Source organism: Monodon monoceros, unplaced genomic scaffold, assembly GCF_005190385.1.
Source record: "Monodon monoceros isolate NGI ecotype Baffin Bay Population unplaced genomic scaffold, NGI_Narwhal_1 Super_Scaffold_14, whole genome shotgun sequence".
Taxonomy (NCBI): Eukaryota; Metazoa; Chordata; class Mammalia; order Artiodactyla; family Monodontidae; genus Monodon; species Monodon monoceros.
In genome coordinates this window covers 70,303,250-70,328,548 of record NW_021703770.1, presented here as the reverse complement: position 1 = coordinate 70,328,548, position 25,299 = coordinate 70,303,250, and the positions used below count along the sequence as shown (strand labels likewise).

Genomic DNA, 25,299 nt, shown 5'->3' with positions numbered 1-25,299 from the left:
AAAACACTCCTGTTCTTGAAGCTACCTGCCAAACGGTCCAACTGCACTCGCAGAGTATTAGCGTTTCTGTTGTTTCAATGAACCACTCTGAAAAGGGTCCGTATCTAGATAAAGCTGCCAATCTTTACGAGTTTTAGTGCAGAAATCTGAATTCATCTTTACTGTGTGGCCTCGTGAGCCTAAAATCATCGTGCAAGAGAAGATGTTTCCAGCATCACAGCAGCAGAACTGCAGCTGCCCAGTGACAGCAGTGCCACATGCAGCTCTGCACTGGCTGGAGAGGCCACTGCCTCTGGGACAGATGCAGATCTACTGATTTGGTTTGTAGTTAAGGGAGAAGGAGAAATACAACTTAGGCGTGTACATATCAGCAAGTACACAGACAGCATCCGTCTCTAATCAACCTTAGTGTATTTCACTGCTCTCTTGCAGAAGTGCTTCCCAGTAGAAAGGTATAAACCTCTAATGACCCTTTACTAAAATCAGAAGGGGCAGGGTTTCTTTTCCCTCCGAAGTAACAGAAAGTAAGTCACAAGAGCTGAAACACGGGTGAGGGTGCATCAGGATTCCACGGGGAGCCGTTAAGTACCAGATGCTGGATGGGGACGGGGGTAACTCTGACCCTCCCCAAAATGTGAGAACACTCTAACTGTCAAGTCAAGTTCACAGGAAAGAGAGCTTGAAGACGCAAACGGGAACACCAGAGGAGCCCTCCGCTGGCCTACAGACTACTTACCGGGTACCCATTGAGAGGCTGGAAATACAGGTTGGTGTCAGTGATGCACACGTGGCCAGGATTCGTCACCAGAGGTGTCACCATTTCTGCTTTGCATTCCATGTGCAGCTTTTCAGAAACACTTTGGAATCTGAGAATATGTTTTTTCCAGCAAAAGCAAGAAAAATCAGAAATCGATCTACTTTCTAGATTTAACTTTATCTGAGGGAGCTACAAAGTGACTCTGCAGAACAGGTGTCTAAACACCGCATTTGATACAAGGAAACTGGTGATGTAAATCAGTCACCTAAATAAAACTGACTTTCTTTCCAATGGTATAACGAACACTTGAGTTCTTTAAAAGCAGAAGAGGTTACGTATCCAAGAAGAGAAGACAGACAAGTAAAAAATACCAAATAACCCTGTTACTGGTACTCTTCACTCCTCTCCAAATAAGTCGGCCTTGAAACTGTTCTTACATGAACATAATTTTCTATTTTTGTGTCATTAAGACCTACTTTATTGTCATAGAAACTGTTTTGGCATGGGTAGCACTTACTGCACACCCCATTCTATAAGGCTATGAGTTTACGTGCATGTCAGTTCCAACGTAGAGTCTTTTGGGGATCTACTGCAGTAAAACCAGTCAAAGGTGATCACCACTCCCTCCTAAATTATGTTAACTCATCAAAAAAGTCCATTTTCGTTCTGCTTTACTAATTTAAAAAAAAAATAGAAGGGAAACAACCAAATCATCAAGAGTTTAGGCAATTACTTAGTTAAATAACTGAGCTAAAAATAAGTCTCCTCTGGGACTTCCCTGGTGGTGCAGTGGTTGGGAAACCACCTGCCAACGCAGGGAACACAGGTTCGATCCCTGGTCCAGGAAGATCCCATATGCCGCAGAGCAACTAAGCCCATGCGCCACAGCTACTGAGCCTGCACTCTAGAGCCCGCAAGCCACAACTACTGAAGCCCACGTGCCTAGAGCTCATGCTCCACAACAAGAGAAGCCACCACAATGAGAAGCCCATGCACCACAACAAAGAGTAGCCCCCACTTGCAGCAACTAGAGAAAGCCCGCGCACAGCAAGGAAGACCCAACGCAGTCAAAAAAAAAAAAACAAACAAACAAAAAACAAAAAGTCTCCTCTGTAAGTAGTAGAACAAAAGCAGGGCTTCCCTAGTGGCGCAGTGGTTAAGAATCCACCTGCCAATGCAGGGGACACGGGTTCGAGCCCTGGTCCGGGAAGATCCCACATGCCGTGGAGCAACTAAGCCTATGCGTCACAACTACTGAACCTGCGCCCTAGAGCCCGCGAGCCACAACTACTGAAGCCCATGCGCCTAGAGCCCATGCTCCGCAACAGGAGAAGCCACTGCAGTGAGAAGCCCACCACCAAAACAAAGAGTAGCCCCCGCTTGCCGCAACTAGAGAAAGCCCGTGTGCAGCAGCGAAGATCCAACGCAGCCAAAAATAAATAAATAAAATAAATAAATGTATTAAAAAAAAACAAGCACAAAATCACACAGGAGCAGGCTTCCTCTTCCAGTTTGGACGTGAAGGAGACCTCACAGCTCTCATCCCAACCACAAAACCTGCCAGATGAGCTACACAATCCTTGCTATGTTTAGAAACCCATCAGAAAGCTCAGGTGCAGAGAAACCTAAATGAAGGGACCAGCAGTTGAGTGGCAGCAGGAGGGGCAATCTTCCACAGGGGGTGAGGGCTGCAGGATGAGGGAGACGCCAGACAGCAGGAGTCAGGCCTGGAGGGCACAGATGCTCCGTGGGCGGAGAGCTGGAGGCTCAGCTGGGAAGCACAAGGATGTCTGCAAATCCTTCAAGGGCACCGACCCCAAGCCCCGCTGAGGACAGCTCTGCGCACTCCCGCTGTGCAACTGGGCATGGGGACCTGGATTTAACCCAGCTCCACTCATTACACTGACGGAGCCCCCAGGGCAAGCAGCGGGCAGGATGCGGGTGGGCATGACCACCTCCAGAGGCAAATATTCCTCAGGTCAGTCTCTACAGTTCCTTTAAAACAAACTTCCCAGCACACAAAAAATTTACAAGAAACACAAAGAAGTGAGTAAATATGACCCGCACTCATGAAAGAGAAGATTCCACGGAAGAGGACCTGGACGTCGGATCCATCAGAGGGAGTCGTTAAGATAACTGTAGTAAATGTGCTAAAAGATCCAGAAGAAAAGATGGAAAACAGATGTGAAGGGAAGGAGAACTTCATCCGAGAAGTAGAAACTACGAAAAAGAACTGAAAGGAAATGCTAGAAATGAAAATCTGGGCGAGAGGAAATGAAGAATGACTTAAACAAGCCTAACAGACTGGCACGGCAGAGGAAAAGCCCAATGTGGCTGAAAACAAGGCCAATAAAAAAGTCCTAACTGAAACAGGACAAAAGGAGAATAATAATAATTTAAAAAAAAACACAGAACAGAGTGTCTGAGATCTAAGCCAAACTATAAAACATACTAACAGGAGTGTAACTCAAGTCACAGGAGAAGAGACAGGAGACGGGGCAGAAGAAACACTGAGTGGAGTGTGGTGAAAACTGTCTAATGTAAGACACCAGTTCACAGGCTCTGTTACCCAGAAACCCCCAGCAGGACAGGCGCAGAGAGACTACACCTTAATTCACAGTAACAACAGGACAAATGATGTGACTTTTCACAGGAAACAATGGACAGCAACATACAACGGAACGAAAACCCTTCAAGTAGTGAAAGAAAACCCTGTGAACCTAGTATTTTATCTCCAACAAAAACACCCTTCAAAAATGAGAGTAAGATAGAGGTATTTTCAGACAAAGCTGGGAGAATCCATCCTGACCAGATATGCACCGTAAGAAATGCTATAGGAAGTTCTTTGGGCTTAAGAGAAATGACACCAGATGCAACACCGGTTCTGCAGGAAGGAAAGACAAGCATCAGGAAACATAAGTATTCAAATCTCCAAGTAAACAGAAAAGAATTATTTCTCAGTATTTTAATTTATGTACCTATAAATGCATGTATCTCAATTCTTGGGATTGGGAGTTTGGGATTGACATGTACACACTGCTATATTTAAAACAGATAACCAACAAGAACCTACTGTAAAAAAAAAAAAAAAAAAAAAGTAAAAAGAAATTCTTTAAAAACCTAAAAGGGGGCTTCCCTGGTGGCGCAGTGGTTGAGAGTCCGCCTGCCGACGCAGGGGACACGGGTCTGTGCCCCGGTCCGGGAAGATCCCACATGCCGCGGAGCGGCTGGGCCCGTGAGCCATGGCCGCTGAGCCTGCGCGTCCGGAGCCTGTGCTCCGCAGGGGGAGAGGCCACAACAGTGAGAGGCCCGCGTACCGCAAAAAAAAAAAAAAAAAAAAAAAAAAAACCTAAAGTAAGAACACCATATCATGGGTTTTATAGAAATTTAATATAAAACCACAGATCACAAAGGGCAGGAGGGGTTATGTGGAAACACACCGCTGTAAGGCTCTTGAACGACTGTAAAGGAGTGTGATATACTCTTACCTGAAGGTACGCTATGTACAAGGTGCATATTGTGAGCTCCAGAGTGACCACTAAGAATGACACCAAGCACTACAGCTAAGAAGTAGAATACTTAAAAACACCAGATCTACCCAAAAGAAGGCAAGAAAGGAGCATCAGAGAAACAAAGAACAAATGAAATGCTAGGAAACAAATACTAAGAGAGTGGGTTTAAAAACCAACTATATCCATAATTACATAATTATAAATGAATTAAACAATCCAATTAACAAGCAGAGACTTTCGGACTGTATAAAAAGACTCAACTATATAAAGTGTTTTTTAGAAACGGAATAAGACACAGACAAGTTAAAAGTAAAAAGGATAGAAAAAGATACAGCATGCAATCACAACATGTAAGAAAACTGGTGTCTTATAAATGTATGTAAACCTAATAACAGAGCCTGCCAGTAAACGAGGCATAAACTGACAGAAATAGAGGGGAAAATAAACAATTCCACAATCATCACTGGTAATTTTAACACCCTCCTCTCAGTAAGTGACAGAGCAAGTCAACAAAAAGTATAGATGATCCGAACAACCATTAGCCAACTGGCCCTAAATGACGTGTACAGAGCACCATACTCCACAACTTCAGAGCACTCGTTCCTTTCACGGGCCTGGGAAACCTGTGTCAGGACAGACTACGCAGAGCCATACAACCCATCTCAACAAACATCAAAAGACTGAACCAGGGCTTCCCTGGTGGCACAGTGGTTAAGAATCCGCCTGCCAATGCAGGGGACATGGGTTCGAGCCCTGGTCCGGGAGGATCCCACATGCCGCGGAGCAACTCAGCCCGTGCGTCACAACTACTGAGCCTGCGCTCTAGAGCCCATGAGCCACAACTACTGAAGCCCGTGTGCCTAGAGCCTGGGCTCCGCAACAAGAGAAGCCACCGCAATGAGAAGCCCGCGTGCCACAATGAAGAGTAGTCCCTGCTCGCCGCAACTAGAGAAAGCCCGCGCGCAGCAACGAGGACCCAACACAGCCAAAGATAAATAAATAAAATAAATAAATTTATTAAAAAAAAAAAGACTGAACCATATACTCTCTGAACCAAGAGAGTATTAGATTAGAAATCAATAACAATACAACAGTAACAAGATCCCCAAATACAGAGAAGATAAACAACATACTTCCAAATAACCCAAAGAAAAAACCCAATGGGTCAAAGAAGAAATGACAAAGGAAATTATGAAATATTTCATATGAATGATAATAAAAACATATTAAAATCTGAGGGATGCAGCTGAGCAGTGCTTAGAGGTAAATTTATGTTCTAGTCCTACTTATAAAAGAAGGTCTAAAATCAGTGATCTAAACTTTGTAGGAAGCTGGAAAGAGAACAAGTTAAACCCAAAGTAAGCTGAAGGAAGGAAATCAATTTTATATAAAATGATTTTTATATAAAAATAGAGAAAAATCAATAAAGTCAAAAGTTGGATCTTTAAAAAGGTTAATAAAATTGGCAAACCTCTGGCAATACTGGTAAAGAAAAAACATAAAGCATCAACGTAAGGAATGAAAGAGGGACCATAACTGCAGATCCTACTGACATTCAGAGGACATTAACAACTTGATGCCCGCATCTGACAACTTGGATGAACTGGACAAAGGTTTTGAAAAATGCAGCTTGACAAAATAGACACAAGAAGAAACAGACAACCTAACTATGTGTCAAGCAAATAGATTGACTAAGTAAGAACACTTCAGGCCTACATGGCTTCACCAGTAAATGTGGTTAAAAATTTAAGCAAGAAATACAATCCTATACAAACTCTTTTGGGAAACAGGAGATAAAGGGAGATTTCTAACCTCATGTTATGTGGCTAGCATAACCCTGACGGGAAAACCTCACAAATACACTAAGATTTACAGAGCAACATCCATAAACAGAGATGCAAAAATCCTTTACAAAATACTAGCAAAGCAAATCCAGCAATACGTAAAAAGAACAATATATCGTAAGCAAGTTGGATTTATCCCATGAATACAAGGTTGTTTTAACACTGAAAAAACAACATAATTCACAATATTAACAGAATTAAACAAAAAAAAGATCATCTCAATAAATGCACAAAAAGTACTTAACAAAATTCTAAACTTATTTTTGAAAATACTCTCAGCAAACCAGGAATAAAAAGAAACTTCGTCACTCTGATAAAGGGCATCTATGAAAAACCTACAGCTGGAATCATTCTTTTGTTTTTTGTGTTTTGTTTTTTTTTTTTTTTTTGCAGTACGCGGGCCTCTCATTGTTGTGGCCTCTCCCGTTGCGGAGCACAGGCTCCGGACGCGCAGGCTCAGCGGCCATGGCTCACGGGCACAGCCGCTCCGCGGCATGTGGGATCCTCCCGGACCGGGGCACGAACCCGTGTCCCCTGCATCGGCGGGCGGACTCCCAACCACTGCGCCACCAGGGAAGCCCTGGCATCATTCTTTAATGGTGAAACATTAAACCCTTTTCCTGTAAGATCAGGAACAAGGCAAGAATATGTCTGCTCCCACTGCGTCTATTAATCAAACTGTGCAATGAGGCAAGAAGTAGAAATAAAAGCCACAAGTATTGCTGTGAAACTGTCATTATTCACAGATTAAATAATTATGGATATAGAAAACTCTATGGAATCTACAAAAAAACCTGCTAGGACTAATGAGTAAATTCTGAATTTGGAAAAGTCACAGGATACAAGGTCACTGTTTCTAAAAAACAAAAAACCAAAAATCGACAACAAAAAACTACTTCTATATACCAGTAACAAATAATTGGAAAATAAAATTTCAATAGCATCAAAAAAATCTAGGATTACAGCCAACAAATCTAGGATTACAGCATCCACACCCACTAAACATATAATAATGGGGGAACTGGATGAGGGGAAAAGAACTCTTTGCACTCACTGTCTTTACATCTTTTCTTTAAATCTAAAATTAGTCCAAAGTATTTTAAAGAGGACATTTTGGGGTACAAATGGGGAAACCTGAATATGGAGCTATAAGTTACCCGGCATACAGAATATTGCTACTTGAGTGTTACAACAGTATGGAGGAATGTCACAGAACTTTCTTGTGAGAGATACATGTTGAAGTAGTTATGGGTGACGTGTCAGGAAGTCTTGCAGTGTCATTTCAAATGGTTCAGGGAAAAGTTGTATGCATATATTTTATATGTATCACACAAACATACATACATATGCACATCAGCTATACATGTATACATACATACAACATATATACAGACATATATGCATTATTTATACATGTGTACACACACACACACACACACACAGAGCAAGCAAGAGCATGTGCCTGAGCATGTAAGAACCAAAGCAAATTCAGCAAAATGTTGACAAATTAACGCTTGGTGACCCATAGAGTACCTGTGTTCACTATATTACCTTTCAACTTGTGAGGACTTGAACTTTTTCAGAATGAATAGGGGAAAATAAATATAGTTTCAATAAAAAAGCATTTCCTTGGAAGTATGATGAAAATTTATCTCAGCAAAAATTTACCTTCTTTCTTTTGGAGGAAGTATACAATCCTGAAATATCTCACTTCACGCTGCAAAAAAGTCTTCCCCAAATTCTTCAGCCTAACACTTTGGAGACTGGATAAATCAAAAGTTTCATAGTGAACCATTTTAAAAATTAATGTCATGCGGAAGCCCAGGATTAAAGTCTAAATTGCTACTTAGAAAAAGTACGCATTCTAAGTAGGTCAAAAGAAACTAATTCTTATTACTCCTTTTCCTTCCTAAAATGGAAGCTATTCTTTCCTCCCAACAATCCATTTAACTAATATATCCTACAAGTACAAAAATGAAAATTAATGCTATATAAGTGAAACAGAAAAAGAAGTAAACAAACATAAACACAGAAAACACGTTATTGGCCAGATGGCTTTTCCGGCAAATTCTTTAACATTTGAAAATGTAGTGTAAGGGTCACAAATCTCACAAAGGCAGCAATAAAACAGAATATTACAAACGAATCTCATTTATACGCATAAGCTTCTAGCAAAAGCCTAGCACATAATAATCCATAAATGAATCTATTCAACCAATACTTTCTACTTTGTCCTAGGCCTGAGGATTCCGAATACAAAAATCTAAAAATAAATATCTAAAATAAAAATGATATCTAGTGACTAGAGACTGAAACAATCGCTACATAAGATTTTGTAAACATTAGAGAACCTATATATAAAGTTAATGGAATGGATCACAATGTTTAGCAGGGTTGCTGAAAACAAAACGAATACACAAAAATCTACTACATTCTAAGTATCAACAATAAAATGAAATATTTTAGGATATCATTTACAACACCATCAAAAATACGAAGTACCTGGAATAAATCTAGCACAAGAGAAGAAAGAACTTTATAAAGAAAAATTATAAAGAAGACTTAAATAAATGGAAAGTTTCACTGCAATCACAGTCAAAATCCCAGCAGGCTTTTCCTTTATGAAACTTGACAAGCTGATTCTAAATTTATACAGAAGTGTGTAAGACCAAGAACAGTGAAGACATAAGTTAAGAAGGGAAAGAGGGTGCAGGACCCTGCACTGCCTGATATTAAGAGCTGTCCTAAAGCTACAGTAATTCACAGTGATACCGCAGATGGAGATAGAGACAAATGGCCCAAATCTACTTAATAGAAGGAAATCTACTTAAAATAAGGCAAGAAACAAATAAGAGAACAGGTTAATATAAAAGTATACTTACTTGCAGAAAATATATTGGATACTTAGAAAAGCCAAAAAAAACCCAAAAACAAACAAACAGAAAACCCAACACACCCCAAAACCAAAAACCGAAACAAAACTCCATTAGATCAGTAAGAATGTGGTCTCTAGGTCCCTGCAGGACACCTTAGGAAGGTACCTAACAGCTTGACGGGACGGGGAAGACTTTCTAGAACAATCCCCAGCTCAGCTGAAATGAGAAGAGTAAGGAAGAGTTGGGCGGGTGCAGAAGAGGCAGGAGGCTGAGCATTCTGAGCAGAGGCTCAGAGGCAGGAGGCCATAAGGCACCTCAGGCATCGCACAGAACGCAAAGATCCAGAGCAGAGCATGCAAGAGGCACCGGCGGCCGGAACAGTGACAAAGGCTAAACCAGAGCCCCGCGTGCAGGTGAGGTTAAGACTCTACCCTGAAGGCAATGGAAGTCTGGAAGAGTTTCAAACAGACAAGTGATATAATGAAATAAGTTCCTTAGAAAGAATGTATTTTAAAAGTACATTTGACACAGTGAGGGAAACGGGATTGGAGCAGGGAAGGCTGGAGCTGGGGACAAGCTAAACACTGTCACTGAGACCTTAGTGGCAGGGGCTGGTGGCCTGAATGGAGGCGCTAACATGTGAAAAGACAGGAGCTCGTAGACTGGGAAGATCGTGGAGAGCACCTGGCACCAGGCCTTTCTGATGGACAGATGTCAGCTGGGAGAAGTGGCAAGGAGGCCCCAGACTCTGCTCTGGCACTGACGCCAGGGCCATTCCCCCAGACGAGCAGGTTTGGGGTGAGGCAGGTGGTAACACCCACTATTGGTTCTGGACACACTGAGGCACCAGGTGACGATGCCACTGCTTTCGTAATCAGGAAACAAAATCATCGAAAACTTACCTGTTTTTGTCAAATGATGTCCTAGCCAAACGGGACTGCAAAATGGCTGTTATCTTTAAAACAGAATCATTTAAAAAGTATGGATATAAGGATTTATAAGTGACATATCAATACACGTTCATTCACAATAAAGATACAGATCTTTAGAAACTCTTACCATAGCAGTTTGGTCCCCAAGTTTGTCCAGACAGGATGCTCTGTGAAGCTACGATTATATAAATACACAAGAATTTATTTTTTCTCTCAGGTGCTTTGAAGATATTTCCTTAGAAACAATGAAACACAACCACCATTCTGTTACTTAACAACAGGTAAGAATGACTCTGATATATCTATGGCTTCTTCCTAATGTGTAGTTTTCAAGTTCAACATATTCAAGTAAATCTGTTTCAGATTTATAAAAAAGGTTATGGTTTTGGTAAGACAAATGAGTATGAAATTCTTTAAAAAAAAAAAAAAAAAAAGTTTATGCCTCAGTTTGCCAGTGAACGTCTGAGAAAAGCCCTGGCTTACCTGAAGCAATGTCTCCACGACACCTTCCACCTTCCCTGAAACATCCAACTCGAAGACATATTCCATTGTGCCCTAAAAAAGAGGGAGACCAAGCACGTCAGGCCCCACCACTTTAAGACATTTGCAGCCCCCTGCTGGCCCGTGCAGGGACCTGCCTGGCGTGCCCTCCCTCCGCCCACACGGAATGAGCGCCCCAGGGGAGCAGAGTCTGTTGGATTTACGGCTGTATTTACTATCTCCTTCCTTCTGCTAATTTTGGGCTTAGTTTGCTCTTCTTTTTCTGGTTCCTGGAGGTGTACAGTTAGGTTTTTAAATTTGAGATCTTCAAGGTAAGCGTTTAACATTAAACTCCCCTCTTAGGACTGCTTTTGCGGCATCTTTGCAGTTTGGGTATATATGCTCTGTTTTCGTTTTGATCATCTTGAGGTTTTCTGGTTTTTGTTCTTTTACTTCTTTATTGGAGTACAATTGCTTTACAATGTTGTGTTAGTTTCTACTGTACAGCGAAGTGAATCAGCTGTATGTACACCTATATCCCCACCCTCTTGAGTCTAATTTCTCTCTTTTATTTCTTTGACCCATTGGCTGTTCAAGAGTGTTGTTTAATTTCCACATACGTGTGAATTTTCCCGCTGCTATGGATTTCTGGCTTCACTCCACGGTGGTTGTAACCTTCTTAGATTTGTTGACTTGTTTTGTGACCTGACACGCGACCTGTCCTGGAGAACGTCCCGTGTGCACGTGAGAAGAACGTGTGTCCTGCTACCGTTGGGCAGGACGTTCTGGGTGTGTCTGTGAGGTCCATCTGGTCAGAGTGCTGGTCGAGTCCTCCGTTTCCTGAGTGACCTTCTGTCTGGATGATCTACCCATGACTGAAGGTGGGGCACGGACGGAAGTCTCCTCTGTCCAGTGCTGCTGTCGGCCTCTCCTTTCAGTCCTGTCCGTGCTGGCTTCATACACTCAGGTGCTCTGAGGCTGGGTGTGCAAGTGTTGTGGCGGTTAATTTTATGTGTCACAAGCTGCACTCTTCTCTTTCCCGAGGGTGAGTCTGCTGGGCTGTATCTGCCTGTGTCTCTGGTGCAGGGTCCCCTGGAGCAGCTCTTTCCTGTTTTCAGGGGTCCCCAGGCATCTAGAGCATTATGGGTCCTGTCAGAGGTCCAAGACAGGTGAGACAGAAGCCAGTCCCTCAGGCAGCTGCCCCCAAAAGCCAGAACATTGGACCTATGGTCCCGTCTTGTCTTTCCCTTCCCAGGGAGAAGATGGGAGCTGGGAGTTCCCTCCAATCACGTGGCACAGTGCCAGGGGAGGGACTACAGTGAAAGGATGCTACAATGTTCCCACAGCTTCAGGGTGGCTCATTTCATGCTCACCTGGGGCGCAGGGCACTCTTAACTGGTCTCTGGATTTCTCACAAAGGGAACTGAGTCAGTCTCTCCATAAGAGGAGCAAGGGTCTGGGCTTCCTAGTCTATCAAGTCTCATCACCATGGTCAAAGTCACAACCCCGCCCCTTTAAACCTGAGAATCCTTTGGTGTCCTAATTCACAAGAGCTTTTCTTTGCTTCAGAAAACCTTATTCATTTCCTTTTATGTAACTTTTCAGCAGCTTTGCACTTCAAGTGGGTGACAGGAGAGCCTTTGCAGGGAGAGTACACCAGGCAGCGGTTCTCAACTTGGGGGGCAGGGGGGCGTTCCACCACCCCTGCGGGGCACTTGTCAATGTGTGGTGCCACACAACAAAGGGGGACAGTGCAGAGGGGGCACTCCGTGGGTGGGAACAGCCTGTAATATAAGAGGCAGCCCCTCACAATGAAGAACCGTCCTTCCCAAAGTGCCAATAGCACCACCTGCGAGTGACGAGGTCGCAGTATTCACCGTTTCTGAGTGACTGGCGCATGCACATGTTTCTTGTACATAAAACTCAGAGGGGGCTGCACGTGGCTGGTGCGTCCCCACCCCCCCCCCAAGCTGCTGCTGAGAACCCGCAGGCTGGCCTGTGACCGGAACTGCCATCCGGCCTGTCGGACGTCTGCTCGGAGAGGGTGGCTTTTCCTAATTCAGAGGCGTCATTTATAGGAGCAGTAGTCCCATCTCTAGGTCTCGTAAAAACTCTTCTGCAAGGAGTTACCCCTTTACTGCATACTAAGCTACAGCATAAAGCATTAGTTAAAGCACAGAATGGCTGGATGGAACGTCTAGTTACAAGTCTTGTGTTCACGGCCCCTCAGAGCTTCTACCCAACAGCAGCATTTATAAATTAGTACTGAGCTCTTAAATAAGGGTATTTTATAGCCTATAAGTACTTCTCAAACATTTAAAAGAAGTTCTCACTGATAATCAGTAAATAATCTTTTAAGCGATGCATATTCTGATTTCAACTTTTAACCTAATAATTTAAGCTTTTTTTCCCCCTAATAGACACGCCTATTTTGAAGTTAAAAAGTTAATTGAAATCTCTCGGACTAAAGTCTGTCATTCCCTTGGGTAATTTTGTTATAACTGCTAGGGAACAAGCTTTCAAATACCCATTACATTGCATCAAAGAAGTTAACAGAGACACAGAATCTTACTGCTCAAAATCACTATGTAAATTGCTGGGGATAAATGAAAAGCTTTACTTACCCTTTCTATTTTATATGGTGCAACAATGTTGTGTTCTTTAATGAAATATACCTGAGAAAAACAAATCAATACTTGTAAAATATTAAACATTATCACAGTAATGAGTTACTGTTAATTACGATGTTACGAATCGAATTTAAATCGTTGTTACATAATCTGTTTCCAAAAGCACTTGCATTAATATGAGTATAGCTTTAAAGTTCTGATGTTAAAATAACAAACATTAAATTAAAAAGAGATTCATCAAGGCAACAAGGTAGCAACCACTGCTGGATAAATACAATGTCTAAGATGTCTTATGAATGTCATCACTTGTACCCAGTAACCAGACAAGTGAAGGAAGCTAATCTAAGGCTGATTTTCTAAGAAATGAGTAAAACAAAGTCACTGTGGTATGAAATGCATTCATCAACATAAAGAAAACTCTCTTTAGACAGACACACACGCACGCGTGCACACACACACACACACTCCTCTTTATTCTATCAGCAAAAGAATATTTGGAAGCAAAACTCTAAAAGCCTGAAGAACCATAACATATTTCTGAAACACTGTGACCTGGTAAGTAAACAAAAAACACAAAAGTTGTGTTTATTTGGTTGTGTGCTTAACCCAGGAAGCTTAATACTTGAACGAGTAGCTTATATCTAGTCACACCTTGATGTAAAGCTGATTTTGAGTTTATTTGACATGAGACCTCTTATACAAACTATTGAAAGGAGGTGGGAGGATTTGGGGGCTTTATTCTTAAGCTTATTAAAATTATACAAAAATGTGTGTATATATATATATTTTTTCTTTCTTTTTTTTTTTTTTTTTTGCGGTACGCAGGCCTCTCACTGTTGCGGTCTCTCCCGTTGCGCAGCACAGGCTCCGGATGCGCAGGCTCAGAGGCCATGGTTCACGGGCCCAGCCGCTCTGCGGCATGTGGCATCTTCCCGGACCGGGGCACGAACCCATGTCCCCTGCAACGGCAGGCGGATTCTCAACCACTGCGCCACCAGGGAAACCCATAAAATGTATATTTTTATAATGGAAACCATACTTTCAACTGAAAAAGTACCTACTCCTTTCAAGATAAGGACTTTCTAGAATAAAGCGACAGTGTAGAACGATACTCTAGAAATAATGAGAATACAGGTGTGGACGAGAATCATCAGTAGTGGTGCTCCTTCCCCAAACAGATGTGGCCATAACTGCTTTCATATCCGCCAGTCAAAGCAGCATGAAGTCAAAGAGAGCCTCTGAAATGCTTTCTTCCCTAAAATTATTAGAATCATGGAAGGCAGACTTAGAAAATCACCTAATCTGATATCTCCCAGGCTTCATAAAATAATTTTCAATATGCATTAAAAAGAGGCACGAACAAGAGGGCTAAATGATCCAAAAACCACCGGAGGCTCTCTGCTCCCGACCATTCACCCCTTGAGAATCTCAACGCTTCGCGCCCAGTCCTAGCGTAAAGAAATCTCTGCATCTTTGTTTCCCACAGCTCTTCCCATGCTTGCTCGATCACAGAATGATACTTTTCTTTGAACACTTCAAGGAGCTGGAGATCCGCAGAGAGCGGAACCAACGCTGACCTCTACCCTTTCATTTTCAAGGTGAAGAAGGTGAGATTCACAGCAAAAAGGCAGTGGTAATGAGCTCTACTCCTGTCTCATCTATAATTTTTTAAAGATCTACAGGTGAATTGAGTACAGCTAACCCTTGAACAACATGGGTTTGAACCGCATGGGTCCACTTACATGTGGATTGTTTTCAGTAAACACATTGGAAAAGTATGTGGAGATTTGGGACAATTTGAAAGAAGATGAACTGTGTAGCCTAGAAATATCAGAAAAATTAAGAAATTGTTATGTCATGAGTACATAAAATATATGTAGATACTAGTCTATCATATCATTTACAACCATAAAACATACACAAATCTATTATAAAAAGTTAAAACTTATCAAAACTTACGCACACGCTAACAGACCGTACATGGATGGCACCAATCTTAGTCGAGAGAAATGTAAATAACTATAAAGATGCGGTATGAAATCACAGCTGCATACGTTCACCGTAGTTCACACTGTACCACGGTCATAACTTCATAGCCGCCTCCTGTGATACTGCGCTGAGGTCGAGTGCTGAGAGTAACCTCAGAAGGCTGCGGGGCGCTATCCATCTTCACGTAAGCAGCAGTGAACTGGGCATCACAGTAAAAAGTGGTCCCTCCCGGTTCTTGTGCATTTTTCATCGTGTTTAGTATAAGATCACAAACCTGGAATAACACCACAGGACCCACACGAAGTGCCACTAGTGATGCTGGCCGTGCTCCCGAGAAGCAAAGTCATGACATTACGAGAAAAAGCTGAATTACTTGATATGTGTACCATTGATTGAGGTGAGGTCAGCTGCTGCGGTCGCCACCATTTCAAGATAAATGAATCCAATGTAAACACCATTGTAAAAAGGAAAAGGAAATTCATGAAGCCATCAGGCAGCTACCCAGCAGGCGGGAGAACCTGGCACTTTTTGTGAACTACCTTTTTATCACGTACTGAAAATGCAGCTTTTACGTGGGTGCAGGGTTGCTGCGTGATGACTAGTATGAAGCCATCATATGACAACTTAAAGCAAAAGGAAGGTGAAGGATCTAAAGCTGGAAAATTTAATGTCAGCAAAGGATGGTTTGATAAATTTTGGAAAGAGATTTCGCTTTGAAAATGTCAAGATAACAGGAGAAGCAACTTCTGCCAACCAGGAGGCAGCAGACGAGCTCCCAGACACCATTAAGAAAATCACTGAGGAGAAAGGATATCTGCCTGATCAGGTTTGAAAGCAGATGAAAGTACCCTCTTCTGAGGAAAAAAAAAAAATCCACAAAGGACGTTCATTGATAAGGAAGAGACACGAGGACCTGGATTTAAGGCAGGAAGGGATAGGCAATTCTGCTGTTTTGTGCAAATGCAATGGGGTCGATGACCAGGACTGCCCTGATCTATAAAGCTGCTGGCCCCCCAGCCTTGAAGGGAAGAGGGAACCCCAGCTGCCAGTCTTTTGGTTGGACAACAAGAAGGTCTGGACAACAAGAACGCTTTTTCTGGATTGGTTCCATCGATGCTTTGTCCCTGAAGTCAGGAAGTATTCTGCCAGTATGGGACTGCCCTTTAATGTTCTTTTAATTGGACAATACCCCTGGCCACCTAGAACCCCATGAGTTCAACACCAAAGGTGTCAAAGTGGTCTACTTGCCCCCAAACCCAGCATCTCTAATTCAGCCTCTAGATCAGGGGTCATAAGAACCTTTAAGGCTTATTACATATGGTACTCTGTGCAAAGGACTGTCAATGCTGTGGAAGAGAAATCATGAGAGTCTGGAAGGATTACACCATTGAAGATGCCATGGTTGTTACAGAAAAAGTCATGAAAGCCATCAAGCCAAAAACAGTACATTCCTGGAGAAAACTGTGTCCAGACGCTGTGCATGACTTCACAGGATTTACAACAGAGGAAAAGGAAATCATGAATCAGAGTACAGATATGGCAAAAAGAGGTAGAGAGTTGAAGCGTTTCAAGATATGGATCTTGGAGAAATTCAAGAACTAATGGACACCACACCCGAGGAATTAACAGAAGACAACCAGAGGGAGATGAGAGCTTCCAAACCAGCGCCAGATGACGAGGAAGAAGATGTAGAAGCAGCAGTGCCAGGAAACAAACTGACATGAGACCACCTAGCAGCAGGCTCTGATTTCTGAGGCTGCTTTTTGGCTTCTTTTACGACACGGACCCTTCTATGACACAGGCACTGGAACTAAAGCAAACGGTGGAAGGAGGATTGGTACCGTATGGCAACATTTTTAGAGAAATAAAAAAGCAGAAAAGTCAGCCAGAAATCATGATGTATTTCCATAAAGTTAAATTGAATGTGTCTGCCTCTCCTGCCCACCCCGTCCCCACTCCATCTCTGCCACCTGTGACAGTAAGACCCCCCCACCCCACCCCGCCGCTCAACGTGAAGACAGACGACAGGAACGAAGACCTCTGGGACACTCCACTTCCACCTAATGACTAGTGAACAATCATCCTGCTGTACAGTTAATAAACTCACCTGCTGTGTGTGTGTGTGTGTCTTCATGTGAATATCTAATAACCACGTGGAGGAAGTGGATGATACATTTCTGTGTTCATCACTGTCATCACCTGAGCATTCATAGTGCAGAACATCGTGTGCGAGACGTGTACTGAAGTGGACAGCCTATCCTTGCGTAGGCATAGGGGAGTGATTTTAATATAAGATTAATCATGTATTAGTTTTCAGGTTTCATAACTTTGCTTTCAAAGAATTACATTACTGTTCAGATGTCTTTCTCTATCATCACGGGTTTAAAAAAAAAAAATGTTATCATGTTTGGGGCTTCCCCGGTGGTGCAGTGGTTAAGAATCCGTCTGCCAATGCAGGGGACACAGGTTTGAGCCCTGGTCTGGGAAGAGCCCACATGCCGCGGAGCAACTGAGCCCGTGCACCACAGCTACTGAGCCTGCGCTCTAGTGCCCGCAAGCCACAACTACTGAAGCCCGCGTGCCACAACTACTGAAGCTCGCGTGCCTAGAGCCCGTGCTCCACAACAAGAGAAGCCACCGCAATGAGAAGCCCGCGCACCGCAATGAATAGCAGCCCCCGCTCGCCGCAACGAAGACCCAACACAGCCAAAAATAAATAAAATAATTTTTTTTTTAATTTTGAAAATTAAAATGTAACCACGTTTCCCATACTGAATTATGAATCTGATACAACACTGTGTGCCATAACACTTTTATAATGATTCACTCAACAGTGTACAGGCTGGGCTACTGGGAAGCAATACTGATGACAAGGCTACGATAAAGCAGTCATCCTGCTGCTGCTTCATTATCAGTGCGTGAATCATACTTGTAAATAACACGTTTCTTTTTCACATTATCTTTTCTTTTTTTTTTTTTTTTGCGGTACGCAGGCCTCTCACTGTTGTGGCCTCTCCCGTTGCGGAGCACAGGCTCCGGACGCGCAGGCTCAGCGGCCATGGCTCACGGGCCCAGCCGCTCTGCGGCATGTGGGATCTTCCCGGACCGGGGCACGAATCCGTGTCCCCTGCATCGGCAGGCTCTCAACCACTGCGCCACCAGAGAAGCCCCTATCTTTTCATTTTTGATGTCTAATGTTAGTAACACATCTAACATCTATAGTGTTTTGTATCACATTAAGACAATATTGATGTAGGTACTGACAGACATGATTCATCTTATAAACAGATGACAAACTTACAGTATGGATAAGTATAGTACATACTGCAAATGCATTTTCTCTTCCTTATGATTTTCTTAATAACATTTTCTTTTCTCTAACTTATTGTAAGAATACAGTATATAATACATATAACATACAAAATATGTGTTATCAACTGTCTATGTCATCAGTAAGGCAACAGTAGGCTATTCGTAGTTAAGTCTGGGGGGAGTCGAAAGTTATAAATTTTCACCTGTTTGTGTGTGTGGGCGTGGGGGTCAGTGCCCTAAACTCCCACTTTGTTCAAGGGTCAGTTGTGTATGACAGGAGAAAAAACGTGTAATTTATCTCCGTATTGCCAGTGTTCACATAGTACTGGATGTAAATGTGAAATGAAGAAAAGGTGACCCCAAGCATTATACTATAATTAGACAAGGCTACATACACATCCTGAGCCGTGGCCTCCGTTTCACCCTGAGTCCATCTGAGCTCACTGAAGTGGGAGGCGCTGGCCTCCCACCTTCCAACTGCAATCCTTTATCTCAACCCTCACACACTGTCAGGACTCCTCAGGACGGACCCACACAGCCTGCAGGCACCACACGCTTAATGAACATTAAGGAACGCATCAGGGATCACAGCTTCTAAGACATATAGTTCTCAATGACTAACTTTAAAAGAATTTAAACATCATTCCCTGTGGCCTTCATTTGAGATTTCTACAAATAATTTCATTGTGCTTAAAAAAAAATGTGTATATATATGTGTGTATATATACACACACACACATATGTATGTATTTATTCATTTAAATGTTCATTCAGGTTAGAAAAAAATGTTTACTAGGTGCTTCTTACCTGACTGAAAATGAGCGAGATCCCCCCGGATACCACCCTAAAATGCAGATAAAAGTTATTAAATATATGTAATTTTTTGGCAGAAGTAAAATTACACAGTTGTAACAATGACGTACTTTGCAAAGTGTCTATTGGCTCCATTTTCCCCATGTTTTCCTATTTTTATACAATCTCTCAAAGGAATCTGGAAAAAATTGAGAGAAATATTATAAAAATAAGCCAAGGTAAAATATATACAAAAAATAGGACCGTTCCTGTTCACATTTAAAATGCATCTACCTTAATGATGGGCTGGGATACTGCATCCGGTTCAAAAATAACTGATTTTGAACATATTTTTAAGGAGCCTCTGATTTTCCTAGAGATGAAAGTACAAAAGGTTATTATTAATGAACGTAACAAAAGTCACAAAAGAATCATAATACATTTTAACTAGAATGTAGATGACTAAAGTATCAACTAATAAAAGATCAACAAAGAGAAGGGTATGAAAGGTTGGAAAATATAGCAAAAATATTTTCCTCATCTCCCCCTCCCTGGAGGTTAAAGAATCTGCATGTGTTGTAATATGGTCTCACTGGTTGAGAACTGTCGCATGTATTTTATTCGCATTACTTCATCTGGTCCTCACAACTACTGTGAAAGGGAAACAGTTTTCTGATCCTTAAGAAACGCTGATTCCATCCTGTCTGTGGTAAATTCTTTTGACTTTTCATTTCCTATATCTTAAAGAACTATTCAGAAAGCAATACTAAGCATCTAACGTTGATTAGGTAGGAGATTTTTTGTTTTCTTATTTATAATCATGCAAGAATGAGAAGAGTTTGAATTTAGAACCCAGAACGCTTTTACCGGTGATTCTGGGGTACATAGGAATTCCGGGGAAAACTGGTTCTATGATAATAAGCAATTTTAAAGACTATTTGCCTACTACTATAATATCAAATAAATCAGTTATCGGCTTCGCCATTCTCCTCCTTTCTTGGGACATTTATAAGGCTCCAATGAGTTTTGGGAAAAAGCCTGCCTGAGCATGTTAGAGGCCCATGTGCCTCACTTGCCCGAAGCCAATAAAAATCTACACACTTGATTGTCTTTTACTGACTAGATGACTTTTATCAATTGATCAAACCAAGGCAATAACTTATTATGTAATCAAAACACAGGTTAAGAAATGCTGGAACATCATCTTATAAAAAAATCACCTAAGATTAGTTTCCAAGAGTACATTTTATCTACAAGTGAAGCTCTAAGGATCTCACGTTTTTTAAAATCACTTGTATGACATCTGGACTTTTTCTCCAGTCATTCCTCAGTGTCCTAGTGAACGCTTTTTTTTTTTTTTTTTTTTTTTTTTTGCGGTACGCGGGCCTCTCACTGTCGTGGCCTCTCCCGTTGTGGAGCACAGGCTCTGGATGCACAGGCTCCGCGGCATGTGGGATCTTCCTGGACTGGGGCACGAACCCTTGTCCCCTGCATCAGCAGGCGGACTCTCAACCACTGCACCACCAGGGAAGCCCGTGAACACTTCTTACTCTGGCCGTTCCAGGGTCTCTTAACTGAAGCAATTATGTTACTTATACTCTAGAAAGACCGACCTGCTCTTCCTGCTTCTGTACCCCCCCCCACCCCCCCACCCCGGCCGAGTCAGTTCTTCTTCTATCAAAGAAATCTCACATTCTTCCTGGCTTACAAATACGCCAATGGTGTTCTAACCCACGGGATAAAGTCCCATCACAATCTTGAGGAAGGCCTACCTCTGTGTACGTAGATAATATGTACCCAGTGCACAAGAAGGCTCGTCATGCTGAAGGTCATGATTTAGCCTGCAATTCTTCTTCCTCAAAAGCTCTTTTAAATTTTGATTTTATATCATTTCTTTCCATGCTGTTATCTGCATTTACTTTCCTAACACCCTAAATCACCTAATAATAACTTAAGTACTTCTATGGCAATTGCTAAACAAATACAAATAGAATAGAAAATTCCCAAGTATCAATCACCTAGTTTCTGCAGTTGTTAACATGCAGTCATTCTTGTTTTGTGTACAACACCTCAGAACCCTGCTGGATTTTAGATAAATTCCCAGACATCCTATACTTCATTTATATATACTTTAACATGAATCTCTGAAGATAAACTATTTCAATAAATGACCTATCACTGTCACACCTAAAAAAATTAATAATTCCTTAATGTCATCAAGAATACAGCCAGGATTCAAATTTTTCTATTTCATAAGTGTGTTCTTATAGTTGGTTTGTTCAAATCGGAACACAAAAGTCCATATTACATTTAGTTGACAGGTCTCTCAATATCTCTTAATCTAAGGCAACTTTCGTTTTCCCGCATTACGAACCTTGCTAAACACATCTCTGTGGTTTTCCTCTATCCCATTTCCTTTATATAATTGGTAAGATTAAAAGACTTGACCAGCTGGGGTTTGATTTTCTGGTAAGGGTTCGTCAGAGGCAGTGCACATGTACTTCCCTCGAATCAAGAGGCCACAGTGGGTTCAGGTAATGCCTATCTTGATACGTGCATTAAAAAATTTCTCAGCAGCTTTTCATCTGCTGGTTTAGCAGCCACTGAAGATTCTGTCTACATCACAGGTTGGCAAACTTCTTCTATAAAGAGCCAGATAGTAAATATTTTCGACTTTGCAGGCCATTTGGTCTCTGTCACTATTCAGTTCTACTTCCGTGTTGCAGGAAAGCAACCACACACAATATGTAAACAAGTGGGTGTTCCAATAAAACTTTATTTACAAAAACAAGTAGCAGGCCAGATCTGACCATAGTTTGTCGACCCCTGATATAGATCCATTATTCACTAGGGGTTGACATTTTTAACATTCCCTCTGTGTTTATTATCTAGAATTCATCAACAAAGAGCAGCTTTAATTATCTGTGATTTGGTTACCCTAAAGTACAATTTGTACAAGGAAAGCGGGAAAAATGCTCGATTCTTTACGTTTATCAAGTTTTAGGAAAATGAGTTGGTGTCCTAGTACCTTCAAAGGTAACTGATATACATATATATATACACACACACACACATGAAATAATATATTTATATTATATATATGTCATTATGAACTCATGGATTTGAGCCCTTCTGATACATTTCAATCCACTACCCTCATTATTCTTTTTTGGTGTTCAATCTGTCCCATTTTTTGCCCAGCTCTTCAGGGTGGCCTTGTGCCCTTTTAATTCACATGCAGTCATTTCTGATACCTTCCTTTCTTGCCAGTCTGACAAGATGGTCCAGGCTCACCTCCCACATTTCCTCCCCTGACTTAGACTCAGACAAGTCTCCAAAGAGCCCTCGTTTCTTTCAGTGCAGAGTAGCATTCAGAGTAGCTCACTGCTACCAAGTTCTAACTAGGCCTTTTCAGAGATGCGAAAATCTTCCTTACCTTTCATTCTGACTGCCCTTGTGCCGAATATGATTAGCTGTATGCTGTTCAAAGTAGTACTCCTCCAAGTTAAGCAGCAGCAAGGAAAATCTAAATTTGGGGAAAAAAACAAAACCGCATGTTTATTTTTTTTAAGTATGAGAAAGCAAAATATTTCAAGCATGTGTTCCCAAAGTGCTTTTCCATCCACTACATCAACAAACACTAAGTGTATATTATATGCCAGGCACTCTTCTCTATCAAGACAGACCTGCCCAGCTATGCCAAAAATAAAATAAATTGTTTACCAGGTGGATTTATTATTCCCTTACAGAAACTCCAAATTTCATGAAATAAAACCATGTGTAAAACAGATAGCTGGTGGGAACCTGCTGTGATGACCTAGATGGGTGGGATGGGGGTGGGTGGGAAGGGGCTGTATGTATACATATGGCTGATTCACTTCACTGTACAGCAGAAACTAACACACCATTGTAAAGCGATTATACTCCAATAAAACAACAACAACAACAAAACTGTTGCCTGAACAGAGCTCGGAGCTTTCCCACCTACAGAGTGTTCATCCTTTGTTCCCCAGGACTACACATGAGGCTTCCCCACCCCCTCTTCCCCACCACACACCATTCTCCACTGTCATGGCTCGTGGGTGGGTGAGTTTCTCTTGCTACTTCCACAAGACCAGTGCCTCTGAGAGGCAGATCTTTAGATAGTCCTGTTATAACCAATCTAAGGCTTTGTACGCAACAGGTATTTAATAGACAAAACGAGTAAGCTGAACCAAATGGGGATCAGTTCTTTTTAAAGCTTTAAGTGCTTTAAACTTTTAAAAACAAAATAAAGTAACAGAAAAAGTATTAATTTAGTTGCATGGCCACAGAAACAAATATATGGCAAAGAACTGAAAACAACTGTTTTGTTTGTTTTGTGGTAAGGACCAGGAAACATCAACGGCACCCAGAGTCACGGGGAGTCGTTTTCATGAAAAGTGTGGTACTTGAGATGCGTCTTCAAGTTCCGGTGTATTACAGGAAGACATCTAGATTAAATACGGCAGAATAAACGTGTTTATTTCTGCTCCCTCTGGAAAAACACTACAATGTGAACAAAAATATTTTTTAAATAGTAACCCCACACACAAAAAATAGTAAAACCCACAGACTAAAGGAAATTGGAGAGACATAAAAGCAGATGAGAGATACCTACAAATTTGTGAGACATGCAAAGCAGATGGGAGGAATGAGCAGTGATCAGAAGCCGGAAGAGCAGATGCCTCCAGAAAAGGTACCAACCAGGAGGAAACCACAAGTTCCACAGCTGCAGGTATCAGGTACCAAGAAGGCAGGGATGGAGCCTGGGGGGATGGCTGAAAGTCCAAACGAGGCCAGCAGCCACGATTCCTCCCCTGATGGTTCTCCCTACACATGGTTTTTCAACACCAAAATTAAACAAGAGACTCCAAACTAGGCACCAAGCACAGTGGAGAGCAGCGCTACTGCATGAAAAGACAGTGATTAAACAGAAAGCAGGAAGACATATAACACTCCAAGCAGCAGACTGTGGGTTATTTTTGGAAAAAAACCTAAATAGCCCTAGAGAAAAGACCTATGGTTACTAACATTTCAAAGAACCGTCTACAACACCATCCCACAGTGAAGCCCAACAGAAAAGACCTACCCACAGTGACACAGAATTACATGCTTCACCCTTAAATATGAATGCACACCCCAAGATCACCAGCCTCTAATGTGAAAGAACTAGACCAAACAAGCAGAAGAACACAGCCTGAAGGACTAGAGACAATGAACAGAAGAAAAGGTCAAAAGACTATAATTAAGATCCATACAAAGAAGAAATTATATCCATGAAACAAGATACTGCTTGCTTGAAAACAAACTGAACAGAAAAATAACTCATAAATTAAAAATGATGACAGCGGGAACTAGCTTTACCATCAAAACAGGCAATTTTTACTGGCCTGTTCTACGTGTTAAAATCCATGAACAACAATTCATCACAGGCTAAACTGCCGGAGCTCAGTGTAAAATGCTCACTATTAACACTTACTCCGAATTTCGGTGCAACCACAAATGTTCAGATTGGTAGGAGCGTCCCCTGATGCCCGAGATAATTTCCAAGAAGGTATAAATCAGAGAGATACTAAGTACCTTGGCCCTTACTTTTAGCTTGTATTAATAAGTTGAAACCTTTTGCTTGGGCTGGAGCTATGCAACCGTCTCTCCTCCTTCCTCCTCTCCCCACTCCTCCTCTTAGAGAGAGGGTAAAATAACTCTTCGTCAATAAGACAATGGCATAATTTTGTTGCTATAAAAATAGCCTTCATACGGGCTTCCCTGGTGGCAGTGGTTGAGAGTCCGCCTGCCGATGCAGGGGACACGGGTTTGTGCCCCGGTCCGGAAGATCCCACATGCCGTGGAGCAGCTGGGCCCGGGAGCCATGGCCACTGAGCCTGTGCATCCAGAGCCTGTGCTCCGCAACGGGAGAGGCCACAACAGTCAAAGGCCCGCATACAGCAAAAAAAAAAAAAAAAAAAAAAAAATAGCCTTCATAGACAACCAGCTCTTCCATATAATTTTTAAGATATAATCCTATCTTTAATACTGTTAAAATGTCCATACCAGCCAAAGCCATCTACAGATCCAATGTAATCCCTACCAAAATCTCAATGGCATATACTGCAGAAATAGAAAAAAAAAATCCTAAAATTCATACAGAATCAGA

General features: G+C 41.9%; 1 protein-coding gene across 3 annotated transcripts in view; it reads right to left on the bottom strand.

The window, feature by feature from the left end:
- The window catches only part of NSMAF (neutral sphingomyelinase activation associated factor), a 63,855-nt gene that overhangs the window by 23,113 nt on the left and 15,443 nt on the right, over positions 1-25,299 (bottom strand). For all 3 annotated transcript variants that reach the window (XR_003793477.1, XM_029222469.1, XM_029222470.1), the window contains exons 2-10: positions 22,561-22,650; positions 19,419-19,497; positions 19,256-19,323; positions 19,140-19,176; positions 13,026-13,076; positions 10,405-10,476; positions 10,049-10,096; positions 9,892-9,944; positions 737-866 (exon numbers count right to left, since the gene is read on the bottom strand). Coding sequence is in view for 2 of the 3 variants with exons in the window: in XM_029222469.1 (XP_029078302.1) it covers positions 737-866; positions 9,892-9,944; positions 10,049-10,096; positions 10,405-10,476; positions 13,026-13,076; positions 19,140-19,176; positions 19,256-19,323; positions 19,419-19,497; positions 22,561-22,650 (628 nt within the window). In the remaining variant the exon portion in view is untranslated. The remainder of the gene's footprint in view (positions 1-736; positions 867-9,891; positions 9,945-10,048; positions 10,097-10,404; positions 10,477-13,025; positions 13,077-19,139; positions 19,177-19,255; positions 19,324-19,418; positions 19,498-22,560; positions 22,651-25,299) is intronic.